This window comes from Phasianus colchicus, chromosome 1 (assembly GCF_987193195.1).
Source record: "Phasianus colchicus chromosome 1, bPhaCol1.hap1.1, whole genome shotgun sequence".
Taxonomy (NCBI): Eukaryota; Metazoa; Chordata; class Aves; order Galliformes; family Phasianidae; genus Phasianus; species Phasianus colchicus.
In genome coordinates, this window is record NC_143436.1 from 106,701,426 (window position 1) to 106,717,380 (window position 15,955).

The 15,955-nt window shown below is 43.1% G+C and overlaps 1 protein-coding gene across 3 annotated transcripts in view; it reads left to right on the forward strand.

The window, feature by feature from the left end:
• The first annotated feature begins 706 nt into the window (after positions 1 to 706).
• EVA1C (eva-1 homolog C) overlaps positions 707 to 15,955 on the forward strand; it is a 37,094-nt gene continuing 21,845 nt past the window's right edge. Inside the window, exons 1-2 of one of the 3 annotated variants that reach the window (XM_090121833.1) lie at positions 707 to 797; positions 15,157 to 15,353. In XM_090121833.1, coding sequence (XP_089977959.1) covers positions 15,282 to 15,353 — 72 coding nt within the window. In that variant the 5' untranslated portion in view covers positions 707 to 797; positions 15,157 to 15,281. Of the gene's footprint in view, positions 798 to 871; positions 1,232 to 15,156; positions 15,354 to 15,955 lie in introns of those variants that run through there. The other 2 variants (XM_031612476.2, XM_090121837.1) reach the window with 2 other exon arrangements.

The window sequence follows — 15,955 nt, forward strand, 5'->3', positions numbered from 1 at the left end:
CCACATGTGTTAAAAAGAGCTGCAAATCACATCCGAAGGTGGCTTAGCAGGCAGTTTGTAAAGGGAATTTGTTTTAACTTCCCACTGGTTTACTTTCCAGTCTTACAAAACAGATCTCAGGGAACAACCTGAACCCTCTCAAAACAACTTCAAAATGTTTTCTCACTTTGCAATGAAAGCCTTAAGCAACGCTACGCACTTCAAACTCAGCTGTGCTGGACTACGTGGCTTTTAAGCTAAGGGCTGGGTAAGGGGCTGTCAGACAGTAACACGAGGGGAAGGAATGGAGAAAGGGATGTGGTGCTCAGAGATATGATTTAGCAGAGGGTTGTTAGATTTAGGGTAGTATGTTTAGGTTGTGGTTAGACTTAATGATCTTTAAGGTCTATTCCAACCTGAGCAATTCTATGATTCTATGATTCTTTCACTTTTTAACGCAGCCCTCAGCTCTCTGAAATCCCTCATCCTGGGAGTTTTGTCCTGCTAGCTGGGTTTCCCCTGCACCTGCCAGCAGCCCTGGGGGGCTGAAGCTGGTCTGGCATGCAGGCCAAGGCAGCGTGAGGAAGGGAATGTAGGAAGGTTGTGCTGTGGGGAGAGGGAGCGATGGGGAGCACCTTGCGTCTGTCCTGAGGGGGAAAAATAAAGGGATGTGTGTGGGGGAAGGAAGTATAGGGAATATAGAGAACACAGCGGGGTAATGCTGTCACATGAGCCAGGGTGTGTGCGCAAGCCTGAGGCGGCCCTCCGACCACTGCCAAGCAGAAACGACGGGAGGAAAATAAGTGGAAAGCAAAGCCGTAAGCGCGGGGTGCGAATGCGGAACGCTGCCATTTAGCCAAGAGGGAGGCGCCGGGCCCGAGAACTGCCCGGAGAGGGGTGGAGAGAGCCGGGGGAGGGCGGGCGAGGTGCACCGGGACTGAGTCAGCCCGGCCCGCACGATGCGCGCCGAGGGCAGTGCCAGGCGCGGCGCCGCCGAGGAGCCTCTTCCCTCCCCCGCGGCGGCGACCCGCGGCCGGGACCCCCTGTCGCGGCGGGGGGGCGGCCGCGCGGCGGCCTCGGCACCGGGCAGGGCTGCTCCGCCCCCCCGCTGCCCTCTCCCGCACCATGAGGGGAGGGGACGCGGGGCAGCACCCACGCCGGCGGCAGGTAGAGCGCGGGCGGCTGCTGCCCCTCCTCTCCTGCGCCATCCTCGCGTGCTGCGCCGAGGTGGCGGCGCTCCGGGACTTCTCAGGTACGGGGCGGTACGGAGCGTGTGGAGGGAGGGAAGTGCGCCCAGGGGAGCGCAGGGCGTGATTCTGATGTGCGGCGGAGGAGGGGATGAAGGACGAGAGGGTTAACGGGAGTCCGAGGCGTCGGGCGGGAGGGCTTCGCCTGTTGGCCGCCGTCGGTTTCCAGCACCGCGTCCTGGGAAAGCCGCGTGCGGATCGTCCGGGACCCGATTCCGAGTGCGTGGAAGTCCCTGGAAAGGTTCCCACTTTCTCCCGTAGGCTTGGAGACGCGCCCTGCGGGCACAGCAGCTCCCTTTGGGAGAGAGCCCTTGGCGGTGCCGGCTGGAGTGGCCCTGAAGGGAGTAGGGTCCTGGATCACCGTGTCGAATGAGGTGCCAGTGCTAACTGGGAGGGTGTCCTCGGTCCAGCAGAGAGAGAAAACAACTTCTGTTCTGTCTGAGACTGCAGCACCCCTGTGCTCTCCTTGTGTTCCAGGACATCTCACTGCTGCTGTGAAGTTATTTTTACAGGAACAGTCCCTTTCCTCTCTGCGTTTTCGCAGTAAGCACAGCCTATTCCTGGCAGTTGCGAGCTTAAGGAACTGCCCTAAGGCAAAAGGCAAAGCTTACCCTTAATGAACGAAGCAGGATTTCCCAAAGCCAGTCAACTGCACTGGAACTAAGTTAGTATATGATTAATAACACAAATGTGACACTACACAGATTAAGATAGGTCGTATTAATGCGGTTCAAAAGGCCAGTGGTGGTTCTGCAGAAACCAGATGCGTTCTCTCAGCAGCAGGAACAGTGATTTTGTTGTTGTGTCAAACTCCTTAAATCTGAATGTTTCTAAGGAAGCAACCACCAAATGTTTTTTTAAAAAAGGGAAACAAAACAGAACTCTATGCTAGGATTAACTACATTTCTCCTGTTAGATTCCTTCACAAATAAAAGGCTTTTCCATATCTTAGGTGCTTGCTGGTTGTTTGATTTGCTTGCTTGGCTGCTGGGTTTTAGATGTTAGCTCTGGAGTTGCATGTAGTTCTTCACAAGGGAACAGAAGTTCAGATTTTCCCTTCCAAATAGCCACTGAGTTATAAAATATCCCTCAAGTTTATCTAAGAAAGTTCCCCTTACAAAAGTCCATTCACATTTAAAATGAAGTTATTCAGATAAGGTTATCCAAGATCCATTTCAGAAGTACAGCTGTATTCAGTATTTCATTGTGCACTTTCTAAATAAGTAGAAAGACCAAAGATAATTCTCCAACTTGACCCAGAAATCAGCATTAAAAATGTCATGTGGACAATTCAGTAAATAAATAAAATGTAGAAAAGATTAGATTCCGAAGTTCTTGCCAATCCAGACTGGGGGCGTTTCCAGGCCTGAAAAAATTCCAGACGCATTTTCTTTTTACTTTTAATAGAGATACAATCCAGAAAATACAGAAATGTTACTGGATCCCTTTAAAATAAGGGCATCCGGAACACACCGGGAAGTTTTTAGCTACTTCAAAGGCAGGGAAATGCATGACAGGTGCTGCAGGCCAGGAGCTGTCAGATGTAAGACAACACCCTGTAATGCCATCCTGAGCCTGCTTCATACCTGTTACACGGTTAGAACAAGCTCTGTAACACCGAGCTTCCAGAGCTGCTAGATTTCCTTATTTGCTCTTTCCCTCAGTAGGATCAGCGACTTGATTTTCAAAAGCTCTGCTAGATGTGCATGGAAACAAATCTGCTCTGTTTAAAGGGCCAGCGCCCTGCAGCTGCCAAGATGCTGGCTGCTCCTTGGGGATTATCTGGGAGGTGACAGGAGGGAAGCTGGGTATCCTTGCTTTGCAGGCATCCTGCACTTTCACTGATCTGGAAGCCCAACTCTCTCCTTTACCCCTTCTGAGGGTAAAGCTTCCAGGTGGCAGGTTGCACGCTTCCACATGAAGATCATGTCATAGCAGAAGGAACTGAGTTCAGGACCATGAATGCATTCTGCACTTTTTAATCCCAAATTGGAACTTTAGGAGTGCACTGAGAATGGGAGGGAAAGTTGCTTAACTTTCCCTCTTCTTCACAGATTTCAGGCTTTTATACTCAGATCATCAGGTGCATACTTTCTTGGGTCATTGCCTTTTTCCGCTCTGTGTGTTTCCAGCATCAGATCTCTACCTCAGCAGTCCAAACTGTTTCTTTCTTCATTTTCTCTTTCCCTCTCTCTTCTCGTTCTCTCTCTCTGACAGCTTTCTCTAATCCCCAGCCTGCTGTCAGATTGCACCAACTTTACATGTAACCTTTTTTGCTCTCCTTCTGTATGCATTACTTTGTGCTAGCAATTCTAACTTGCCCCAGTCCAGTTGTTAATCACAAGACCTACCTGCTGCTTGTGACAACGCAAAGATGACCCCTCTTTGGATTTGTCTGATGGTTTGAAAGCAGGACGGTAAGAGCAGACAGGAATATATGTGGATAGTGAAAGTTTCTGGTTGTTTTGTTGGTTTTTTTTTTAATGTTTGACTTGTATTTATTTCCCCATTTAGTAAACTGTGGCCATTTTTTATGGATCACTTCACAAAACAGAAGCAGTGAAACTTTCACAGTATTTGTCCCTCCCTTTTCATAAGACACAGGGTCACAGTGCTGGCTGTGAGTAGAATCCCTTCATTTGGCTATTGCAAGTCAGTTGTCATCGTGATCTTGTTATTGCACTTGCTCTCCTAGGATATATAGCTGCAGATTCTTCTTCTTGTGTTTCTTAGTCTAGCTTTTAACTATGGAAGTGTTTTGTTTTGTTTGCTTGGAGACATTTTTTCACTGTGCACTAATGATTTATGAATCGGTATGTGAATTGGTATTTTCTGGACAGAAGAATATCCTGAAACAAGAATCTGGCAGCAGAGTTCTAAATCAACTGTGTGTGAAGGACTCAGTAAGCAAAATTAGCTGCTCCTTAGTAACAGGAGATATCTGAGGTAAAGTCATGTTGATAAGCGGGATACTTAAAGATCTACATAGTCTATTCTTCTCTAGCAGTTTGGCAGCAACAAAGAGCATATTTATTGGTTGTATTGGTTATTGAAATTAGAGGTTTGTCCTCGATTCTGCAGTCTTCTGGAATGATTTCTTTCTTAAAGTGAAATCCAAACATGTATGCCAAAGTTTGAATATGAAAGCTGAAGGTTAGGGGAGGGAGGGGAAAGAGAGAGAGAATCCACAGGTTTTTTTTCTTAGATCTCTGTGCATATTGGTTTGAGGTAGAAAATTTTCTCCCTAATATGTCCGCTTTTCAAAAGACATCCAACATCTTTTTTCACCAAAATTTTTAATCATGTCCACAGTTTCGCTCCTTCTTGGCAAAGCTCCGTCCTCATGTTTTTCTCAGTGCCCACTTGCAACTTTCGCATTTCAGGCTGGACTTCAGTCCAGGAGACTGAAGACCGCTGTGAATTTTGCTAATGCTCCCATCTCAGGAAGCCAAAAGCCCGAGTGGTCTGGGCTCCCAGGAGACTGTCAGCAGTGAAAAGGGACATCGTTTCAACAGATGATGGCTACATGACAGCTATTTCCTCACCACTGTGCTCTGGACTGGTTCTCAAAGCAGGCTAAATAAAAGCTTGCAAGACCAGCAAGCTTGCATATTGCATTTAGTATACATCTCATCCTGGTTATATAGAAAGCCCAACTGCCTGCTGCCACTGATATTGTGGTTGTAGACATCCCTTGGCTGGTGTGGTGGGGATGGTGGCAGTTGTTGAGATCGTACCTTCTGAACAGCAGGAGTCACTGCTTCCTTGTCTCAACCCCTTGCCCCCTAGGTTAGCTATGGAAAAAGCACTGGGCTCTTCCCTTGGCTCTCTGCCCTAGCTCTGATTCTTCTCCCACCTTTTCCTGCTCTGTGGCAAAAATGAACTCTTCTAAGAACAAACTCCTCACAAGCAGCACTTAGGAAAGCCTACAAGAAAATATGAAAAAGGAGAATGAGTCTTTACTTCCTTTTTTTCTTCTCTTCCTCCTCTACGAGCTACATTGAGCTTAGGCCTTCTGCTTGAACTGGCTTTCGTTGCTCAATCCATCACTCAATTGTCCTTTCTTTACCTTAGTCCCAGCCAGGTTTTCTGAGCAGCTTTCAAGAAATGTGTCTGTAACCGAAGATCAGAAATGAAGTAACTGTGTGATTGCATAACTGGGCTGAAGAAAGACTTTGTGGATGTGAACAGAGAAAGTGGCCTGCTTTGTAGGTAGAACCTTTTAACCTTTGCGCACTGGTGTCGACTTTTCTTTTGTCTTCCAGAAAGTTCAGACAGAACTAGGCATTACTTTAACTCCATAGACTCAATCTTCTGGCCTAATAATAGAGAACAAATGGATCTAATGAAAAAGCAAACCAGTTCACCCAAGAAATATAATCTCATCTTGTGGCTTGTCTGCATTAAAAGTTTCCATTAAGTTCTGTGGCATTTACTGATTCCCAGATTCCCCCAGGCAAAAGGAAAGCAAACAAATACTTCGAGCAAATGCTTTGTTTGTAATAATGTGGCAGGATCAATCAAGACCAACCACAATGATGCAGAGAGGGTTTTTTTCTTGGCTTTGCATTCGTCAGATAAAATCCTGTATAAATTTTCTGGAGTCAGTTCTGTTGATTCACTGTGGCAAGTGAAGCTTGTCCTTCCACCAACATACATAATGAGGTGCTAAAAGGAGTGATGTCAGTGATGCATCTTCTTGATACTGGTTTGTAAATGTCAAATGCAAGCTTTGGTTTCTTTGTTTAAAGAGGAACATTTCATTTTAGAAACATGTTTCATTTCAGTAATATTGGAGTTAAACTTCAAGGTCTGGTTTAAAGTTTCTTAAAGTAGAGTGGGTTTGGATTTGGAAATTATTCTATGAAACAGAGGTGTGTGTTAGAAGTGAGAACCAAGATTTTGCTTCAGGCTGATCTCTGCAGTTCTAGTTGCTTTCCTGAGGGAATGCAACTTGAGAAATCCAATTTTATACGTGGATTTTGCCTAGTACTTTTTTGTTGTTAAATCCACTGATTTTAATAAACCTTGTTGAGGCTTTGGCTCTATTGATTCCTACTTATTTTGGTAGCTTAAGCAGCCCTGCTCTACTAGATTCCCTGAAGGAGGATGTTGCTCCAGCAGTTCCCTGTATGTGAGTTAAAGCTTAGTTTGTTGGTCTCCACATCCCCACCACCACTCCCAACAGACACTGGGAAATTCAGATGTGAGACACAAGCCTATAAGAAATCTGACTTCCTAAGCACCTATGTATGGAGATCGATGTCTTTGAGTCTGTCTTTCAGATTACACACAGCTTTGGGGCAGGAACATTCTTCATTCATCACTATGCAGTTAGGTTGGTACCTAACACATCACATTATTTTTATTAAAAATAAATAGCAGGAGTTAGCTCCTCCTGTCTTCCCATTCTGTGTAATACAGATATCCTTTTCAATTAGACAGAACTTCCAGACAGTCTCAGCTTTATTAGGGAAAATGATTACAAACCTATTCCAAATAAATATTCCTATAATGATGGAACTGTCTCCAGACAGAGAAGGCACTGTCTGACCAGTCACCAGTTATCAGAAGTGTGTCAACTTTCAACTGTAATCTACAATTAAAATTAAAATATTTTGGTATATAACCTAACACAGAGAAAATAGTGTCCTAAAAAGAGCTGAAGAGCACAGGAAGGTGTGGTTGTGCCCTATTTGTTCAGCATTGGTGAGTCATTTCATCTGAATTTCTATGCATTTTAAGAGTTTGTTTCAAAGGTCTATTGTGTGGTTGCTGGCAACAAATTAAATACCAGCACTGTTTGGGTCTTAATTTGGAATTAATTTAAAAACATCACTCATAATGTAAGACTTGTCTAAGTCTGTGGTGGTCACTGGAAGGATTATCAACAATTTCACTAGACTTTGGAGTCTGAACCCCCAAATATCTGTTTATTTTTCCTCGTTGTATTTATTCTTGAATGGGAAGACAAGCATTCATTATTTCAGAGTCATTTTACAGTTTTGGACTTTTCATTTCTTTAGGATAAAACTGAGCTGGGGAAGAAGAAGTGTAAAGAAAGTCATCGAGCTATGAGAATAGAGGGTTGTGGGGTTTTGCTTTTCTGGTTTGGACTGCTCAACTAAAAGCTTTCCTAACACTGCAGATAAGAGCTGTCAGAGGATGGATTTAGTGATTCAATAAGGAAATTCCTTTACCTTTAATTTATCTTATTCCTTGTGATCTGATTTTTTGAATGTCAAAAATAAATGAGTGTACATTGACTCAAGGTTCTTTTTGCAAAAATGAAACCTGTATTTTGCTTTCTGAGGGGTTGGTAATGAATAGAACCCCCACCCACTCACCCCTTCTCAAGATTACATGGAAATTTAAGCTCATAAATCCGAGTTTTCAAGTAAATATTTCCTCTGGACTTTGAGGTCCTCCTATTTGCAGTCTTTGGGAAGATGGTACTTTTGCTGTCTCTGGGGCATAGTGATTCATTCATTCTGTCTCCAAGATGAAATTGCCACCTGCTGAGCCTTTCTCTTGTTTCTTCTTGTTAATAGCACTAGAGGAAGCTACTCTGTCTCCTGTCAGAAGTTTGTTTTGGTAAGGGCAGAAAGGAACTTTGCAGTCTCTCTTACAAATATTTTATCTCCTGTCAGCATCATAAGTCACAGGACAAATATTTGTCTTTTTGGCTTCATGGAATAGCTGAGAGAGGTATAACTGACTATAGCACATAGTTTAACAGCCCCAAATCATCAGGCCTTTGTAGCACTGCTTACTAAGGACCTGCTGGACGCTTTTACCCAAGTCTACCAAGTGTTGTATGCTACTCTTCCTAACGATTTGCAGTAGAGCCACTGGGGTATGTGTGTACACTGGGGGAGAGAGAGGGAAGGAGAGGAAGAAGGAAAGAAGAAGAGAAAATGTGAGAATAGAAGTGTGTAGAGATTTGTAATTTTCCAAGATGACAATGCAAGGGAACATGAAACCATCAGTCTGAATGAAACAGAATAGCTGTGGGAGAGCATGACAGAGAGAGTAGTCTTCTGGCCTGTTAGTGAAAGATTCATGGGTTTCCCTACTGTGCAAACATTTCTACGCATAGCTGCAAGCCTGTGTTGGGTGGCCTGGGTACAATGAGTTTATGTATGTGGTGCCTGCAGAAACAATCACATTTGGCATAAACAAAAAGTTGCAGGTGGTCGATTCTTTCTTTGTGATACTTTGTTGTTTTCTGTTTGTTTATTTGTTTTCTAAAAAAAATAGCTCATGGTTTGTTTTGTGTGTATGCGCTTTTACTCACTGAACAAACCTTGCTCACATATTTGGGTTTGAATGAGTTCTTAGGATGAATTATCTTCTTATTACCTGAGTCCCTTCTCTGGCTCAGGTGGAATTAAACCATTGCTTAATTCGATTCTCAGATTTAGCAGACAGGAGGGAGTTATGATCAATAAGATGATTATGTCCATAGGTTCTGATAATGAGGGAAAAATCACACAAAACAGTTTCCTTCAAAAAGTACACGAGTTGCTAAAGCAGTTTGCAGAAAACCTGAATTCTTCATCACTAATGCCTGCTTTGATTGCCATACTTTCCCAACAGCGTTCTCATTTTTAACTGAAGTATTTTCTTACTGAAGGCTTAATCCTCCATCTGTCATGAAGTCCAATGAAAACAGGTTGCCCCATTAGCAGCAGGCTGATTAGCTCTCCAGTATGTGTGTGCTATGTCTTCAGCAGCCAGTTTACTTTTAGCATGAGTAAGGGATTGAATTGAAAGTGAGAGCTCTTATTTTGCCCTGTCAACTCGGGGCAATTTCAGTTTTCATGAAACTTGTAACAGCTTTATTTCTTTGATCCCTCTGTCCCATCCCATGCTTGAAACTGGCCACTGAGCTCAGCAAGTGCTGAGGAAGGGAATGGTAGAGAGACAGAGCACATTCACATACATTTTATCTCTTTTAACAGTGGTTAAACTGAAAACTCTCAGGATCTGATTCTAAGAAAGGTAACAACTTTGGAATCTCTGAAAACAGACATGACATTTCGGAATGGGATTTTTTTTTTTTTAATGGTTACCAGCTCATCACAGGCATGAGATTTAACTCCAGTTTTTCTAAGTGAGCATCTACCCCTCCATCAAAAAGAATTCAATAAGATCAAATATAAAATTATAGGTAAAATGTTTTCCTAGTGCTGCAAACCAACTCTTCGTGCCATCACCCTCAGTGCAAGCAAAAGGATGAAGTTGTTAGGACAGTAGTGCAGTAGAATAATCAGTGCTTCTGCCCAAGGATATTTCTTACTGATGAAAGATCGTAAGACCACATCTTTCTAGAAAGACAGGCAGTATGCTTACAAGGTATTTGGTGGATGAAAAAAAGTACAGTGGTAGGGCAAGTGGCTCTGAGCAGCATCAACTCCAATACCAACAGAGAATGTGGCAGAGGGGAGGGAGAGGAAACTTGGGGGTTTGTTTTTCTTCCATACTTCCTTCACAACTGATGGAGAAAATAGTGCTGGACAAGTACTGCAGCTAGTTCATAAATACTGATAAATGTCAAATTGATGCCTCTGATGGTGTTTGTAGTAGAGTTTATCAATGATTCTGTTATCACTGCATGAAATCTCTTCCTTGAAACTCATCAGTCTTGCTTGTGTATTTTTAATGCCTGTTGGCATAATTCTTCAGAAAGCTGCGGGAGACTGTTTAGATGTACTGAAATGATTAGCCTTCCGGGACTTCCACAACAATGTGAGTGCTATTTTGATCTATTTTGATCTAAAATGGATTTGTGTATCTTTACAACATGCTAGCAAATCGCTGTGGTAATTAAGCTAGATAGAACTATGCACGGTAACCAATATTCCTTAATCTGTATACTCTGATTCTGACAATCCTTGTAGAGTGTGTACTACTCAGCTTCAGGCTGTAAAAATATTACAGAGCTGCTGTCTTGCCAAAAAGACATTGCATCAGTCAACACTGAGATTGCATTTAATATGTGCTAGGTAGTAGACTTGCAGCTCAGAATGCTGTTCTCCTTGATGTTTCATGTGGTGAGATGCATGCCAGGCAGAATATACACATTTCTATAGCCTAATGCTGACAGCTGAAAGAGGGCCTTAAGGCATTGTGCCAGTGACCCCCACCATGAAGAATGAATACAGTGTATCTGAGTGTCCTGCATTGTCTTTTGCCGCACATGGAAGGTGAAAAACCTCATCCCAGCTGCCCACTTCCAGGCTTTTTGATAGTTCTATTTTTTTTTTTTTTTAATGAGACATAAGTTCCCAATTTTTCAATTGCTTGAAGTGCAGGAAAAAAAAAAAAAGTTTCTTTGTAGATTTTCTTACTTTCATGCTCATGGCAATTACTACCATTATTATTGTTATCCAAAGCAATAGTACCAGGAGCAAGCATTGAGTATAAAACTACAATACTGTAAGAGATGTTTTACACAAAGAGGGGTCTATGTACAATGTTAACTCTCTCAAGCCAGTTATTTTAGTCTGTCATTGTCATTACTGTCCTCCTTTGCAACAAGAAGTGATCCATAAGGCTTGAATTTTTGTTTAGCTGCTTGGTCTCAGTGTTTTGTGCGTTTTTCTGGTGCTACATTTTTTTAGTTGGAGTTCTTTGTCAGCACAGTTGATGCTGTGACTAATTTGGCTAATTCTGGAAGAAAGGATTACGCTTGGGTTTTGCATTGGTATTTTGTAAGAAGTTACAATGAATGAGCAGTCTGGGTTATGCAGACAGTTGAGTGGGATGGTACCTTCTGGCCTTCAAATCAATGGGATGTATGATTCAGGCCTAACTTCTGAGCCAGTCGGTAATGTCTTCGAGATGATTTTGCATGCAGAGCACTCCATACAATGCTCATGAATGTGCCTTGGATAAATGGGAAAGCGACTAGTGGGGCTTTCACACAGGGGCATACAGATGCTATTAGGACACTGTAGTATTGCCAAGTTTCTCTGATTTAGCCAGATCTCACTACAATTGACATTTTCTCAGAAGTATCATATTGTTTTAAAGAAGTCATGTTTATTATTTTGGGGAAAAACAAATAATGAAATGAGAACAAAACCAATCAACCAACCAAACAAAAAGGTTTTCTCAGAATCTACAAGTAACAGACTTGGATTAATTAAACACAAAATGGGGGATTCTGAGCAACAAATTGTGCCCACAAGTGCCTGCAGCCCAGACAATGTGCTGGGCCAGTGCCTGAAAGTGACACAGTCCTGCAGTCTGGTTTGTATGGTGACACAACCCTGCTGCCTATTTTGGATGACCTGATTTAATTGCGCCAGCAGAGAGAAATGCAGAAAAGGAAGCATGCTTCAGAAAGAGTGACAGACCCATTCAACTGTTACAATGCCCTCTCTCCTGATAATCAGAGCTGCTATTAATTGTAGAGATAAGAACATATTTTTTGCCTAACCTTACATTGTCATTCAGCTAAATGTGTTGCCTTGAGGGCAGCGCGTTTCTGTACAATTTCTGGTAAACAATATAGGGATATTCATGGTCTGGAGAAGATGACTCACAGAATCATTAAGGTTGGAAAAGACCTCTAAGATCACCCAGTCCAACCACCATCCCACCCCCACCATGCCCACTGCCCACGTCCCTCAGTGCCACATCCACACGGCTCCTGAACACCTCCAGGGACGGTGACTGCACCACCTCCCTGGGCAGCCTGTGCCACTGCATCACTGCGCCTGCTGAAAAGAATTTTTTTCTAATATACAGCCTGAAGTTGTGCACCAGGGTGGTTTTGAGTCCATACTGCCCATAGACTGGAAACTGCTGCCTTCTGTGTAGGCAGCAGCCTCCAAGAGAGCACTGTGCCTTGTCCAGTACAGTCTTCCAGGTGGGCACAGGATAGGCAGAGCCCTGGGACAGGTAGGAGTGCCAGCATCAGGAGTGGAAAGAAGCTTGAGACTTGCAGGTAAGAAGCAGGAGGAAATTGTGACTGGGGTCAAAGCCCTGCCCAGTGTGGGCTGCACAGTCTACACCACTCTTGAAAAAGGGCTAACCTCTTGACTTTTGCCTACGTAGTTTGTGTGTATAGTAACTAAAAAAAAATGAGATGTACATGGTCAGCCATGTGAGACAAGTGGTTCGGATAGTAGTACGTCACTACTTCTCTTATCAGAGGTTAGCAGCCAATTTCCATTGCTATATTTATCCTTTATTGTGTGCAAATAGTATCCTTCATTGTGCGAGTGTCACTTTAAATGCCACTTGGAAGGCCATAGAGCGTGATGTCTTATTTTCACCAGTCCAACTAACACTAATTTTACAAGCGAGCCATATTGCTTATTCAGAATGAGAACATGTTTTTTTAAAAGGCATTTTTTTTTTAGAATTGAATAGTTGCAGTTGTTGGAGGAAGGTGCTTAGATACTGGATTAGGAATTTGCAAGATCAAAGTAGCAGTTAAGATGCCAGGGAACTCATCCAAATCACAACATAGCTGATATTCTTTGGGGAATACTGGGCTGTTTTGTAAACGGTACTCTTGGTTCCCCGTAACTTAAAACCTGAAGAATCGAAATGATTACAAATATCAGGCGAAATCTTTCAAGGTGTTGAGTGCCCACTACTCACACTGGGCTGAATGCTCTTTTACACTGTGGCCCTTTATGCTACAAAGGCAATGCGAAAGGCCCTTGGCGGCAGCAAATGCCACAGGAGGCCCCTTTGCGGTATCAGAGCGTAGCGGAGTGGGTTGGGTGCAGCCGGGCATTGGGCCCATTTTCTTGGCGGTACTCAGCACCTCTCAGGAGCAGGCTGACACAGGAGTGGTTCTGGCAGGAAAGCTCAACTATTTGTGATCTCAGTTACACAGGAAAATGTAGGGGATGGATTCTGCTTTCTTTTTTTCTTTTTTCTTTTACTTTTTTTAACCTGTGTGAAGCCACAGGGCTGGTCTCCTTGAGATCTAGGCCGCAAATACAGGTCATGAAATGTTCTCCGTCCTGATGGCGATGCCAGCACTCTGAGGCCAGTGAGGTGCAGAGCTCACCTACGTCTTTGCTGCAGTGGCAGATGCATCCAGTGACTCTTAATCTCTCTAGGGCTATAGAGGGGGCATGGCAAAGGCAATAGTGGAGCAGGCTTCGTTCTTTAAACTTGACATCCAGCTTCAGCAGGTGATAAAAACACCAGAGGACTGGAATATCTTTCTCCCATCATTTTGTCATTTACTTGGAATACTTGGATTTCAGTTGCAAAGCGTCTTCCTTTCCTTCCTTCCTTCCTTCCGTCCTTCCTTCCTTCCGTCCTTCCTTCCTTCCGTCCTTCCTTCCTTCCCTCCCTTCCTCCCTCCCACTCACTCTTTCTCTCTCTCTCTCTCGAAGGCTTAAAAAGGTAGCAAATATGAAAATTAAATAGCATGAACAAACTCTTATTTCTTCTAGGAAACTGGTTTTATTTTTTTTTTTTACCATTCAAAACAATTGTGGTTCTCTTTCTGATTCAGCCGCAAAAAAAAAAAAGAAAAAGAAAAAGAAAATATACATAGTTTTTCTCCATTGTACTTAATAGTAATAATATTGTTATCATCACAGTGGGATAAGCAGGATTTCTGAGGAGATAATACTTGTTTTGCCTTTGATTAGACCAACCTCACGTTTGGAAAAGAGACAAGGATGGGAAAAATACAATTTTGAAAATTAAAAAGATGTTTATGTAATCATGGTCACAGTATTGAAATTTCTACAAGCCCTTTTCATAACAAATAAACGAGAAGCTCTTAGTACTTTCTCATTACTCAATAGATTGGGTTTAGGAATTTTATTTGTTGTTTTGTTTTATTGAGTTGCTGTTGTTGTTGTTTTGCTCTAAATGTGGATGAACTTGGTGTTAAATGTTCCATATATTGAGAAGTCGGGTATTGGGTCTAATTTCCATGTGTTTATTGATGAGGAGTGGGAAAGATAATATTTCATGTCTTTTCTCTCTCTTGTCCCTCACCTCTTCCTTCCTTTCACCCACAAATATTCTCTGAGTAAAGACAGACTTCAGTCAAGTGCAGCAGTTCATGATGTATACTTATATATATATTACTTGTCAAAACTTCATAAGTGTAGGCGAGGAAAGTCTTTGAATTGAGTTACCCCAGTAGTTTCACATCACAGTGGCTAATTTGTAATGGTCAAAGGTAGCAGCCTGCATGTTTCCATGGAGGTTTTCTGCCCAAGAACAGAGAGAAGGGCACCAGGACATGAATTTTATAAATACTTGTGGTGATAAGACAAATCTTGGCTTACAATGCCCACTCGATGAAATACAAATCAGAAGAACAGCTTTCATTAGCTGTTTCATTAGTTGCTCATGGGATTACTTATTAGAAGATGCAAACAGATGGTACAGCTGCATGCAGACCCTACCTCTCCCTCTCCTGGTAACACTGATACTCTCTGGTAAATACAAAATTCTGCATACAGTGCTTTTGGGTTTCTGTCCAGCAGCTTTCATGTCCAGCACTTATGAACAACCTTTCCTCTCAATTGTCTTAGCACCTGGCTTGGTGGCCCCAAAGGGAGTCACCTCCCTTGTCATTTGTGCATAACACAGTTGCGAGCAAGCCTCAAAGTGCAGAGTGCTGGCTTAAGCCAAGATATAACAGATATGACCGAGGAGGGCCTGAGCCATCCTTGTTGCCTGTGAAATGGCATCTCCAATTGCTGTGCCACTGCGGGGGTACTGATGCAGCCCTGAGACAGTGCCACAGCGTCCTGCTGTTCTCCAGACTTGGGTGTTACTGGCATGTAAAGACTGACCCAAGCTGTGGCAGTGGGCCATATGTTTAACCTTGATTATAGTGCCCTTTTCCAGAGACTGATTGTGGTTTTCATATTATCTAACAAGCTTGTCATTTCCTGTACTAGTTGTAACACAGCTGAATATTTTCTAGGTTACCTAACCAAACTTCTTCGAAATCATACTGCTTATGCCTGCGATGGGGAACGTTTGAGTCTGCACTGTCCTCGGCATTCAACAATAAGTATTCAGTCAGCACTTTACGGGCAAGACTACCAAATGTGTGGCACACAACAGCTTGAAGCCAGAATGACAGAACCCACAAACTGTGTGGCACCCACCTCCTTGCAGGTATCACATCTTGTAAAGGTTCATCATGCACAGCATGTCTGTAGACTTCCGTGCAGTGAGCTATGCTGTAGGAAAATTGCAAGTGTTCACCACGTTGAATGAAATGTCACTGTGTTTTTGTCAGTGTGTCACAAAAAGTATTGCACCTGAAAGGATTCGTCTGGTCAGCAAGGTATTACCATAGGACTGTGAAAGCTGTGTAGATTTCCCTCCATTTTGATAAACCTTACTTTTAAAACCACATTCTCAATGTTCCCTAAAGTAATCAATTCCCTTCTAATCAAGTATCTGTCATAGAATCATAGAATCATGGAATCACTAAAGTTGGAAAAGACCCAAAGGATCATCCAGTCCAACCATTCACCTATCACCAGTGGTTCTCACTAAACCATGTCCCTCGACACAACATCCAAACTGTCATGCCTCACTAGACCAGCCTTAATCTATCACGTGGGCTTTCCTTATCCCCAGCAGAGGATGCAAATTTTCAACACAGCTGGGTTACAAATCCATTGAGTTAGTTGACATCTTGGTAGGAGTTTGGTTTGTTCCATGCTGTTGTCTCTGAAAGGGCTGTGGCAGCTAAACAGCAGATTCTAAGC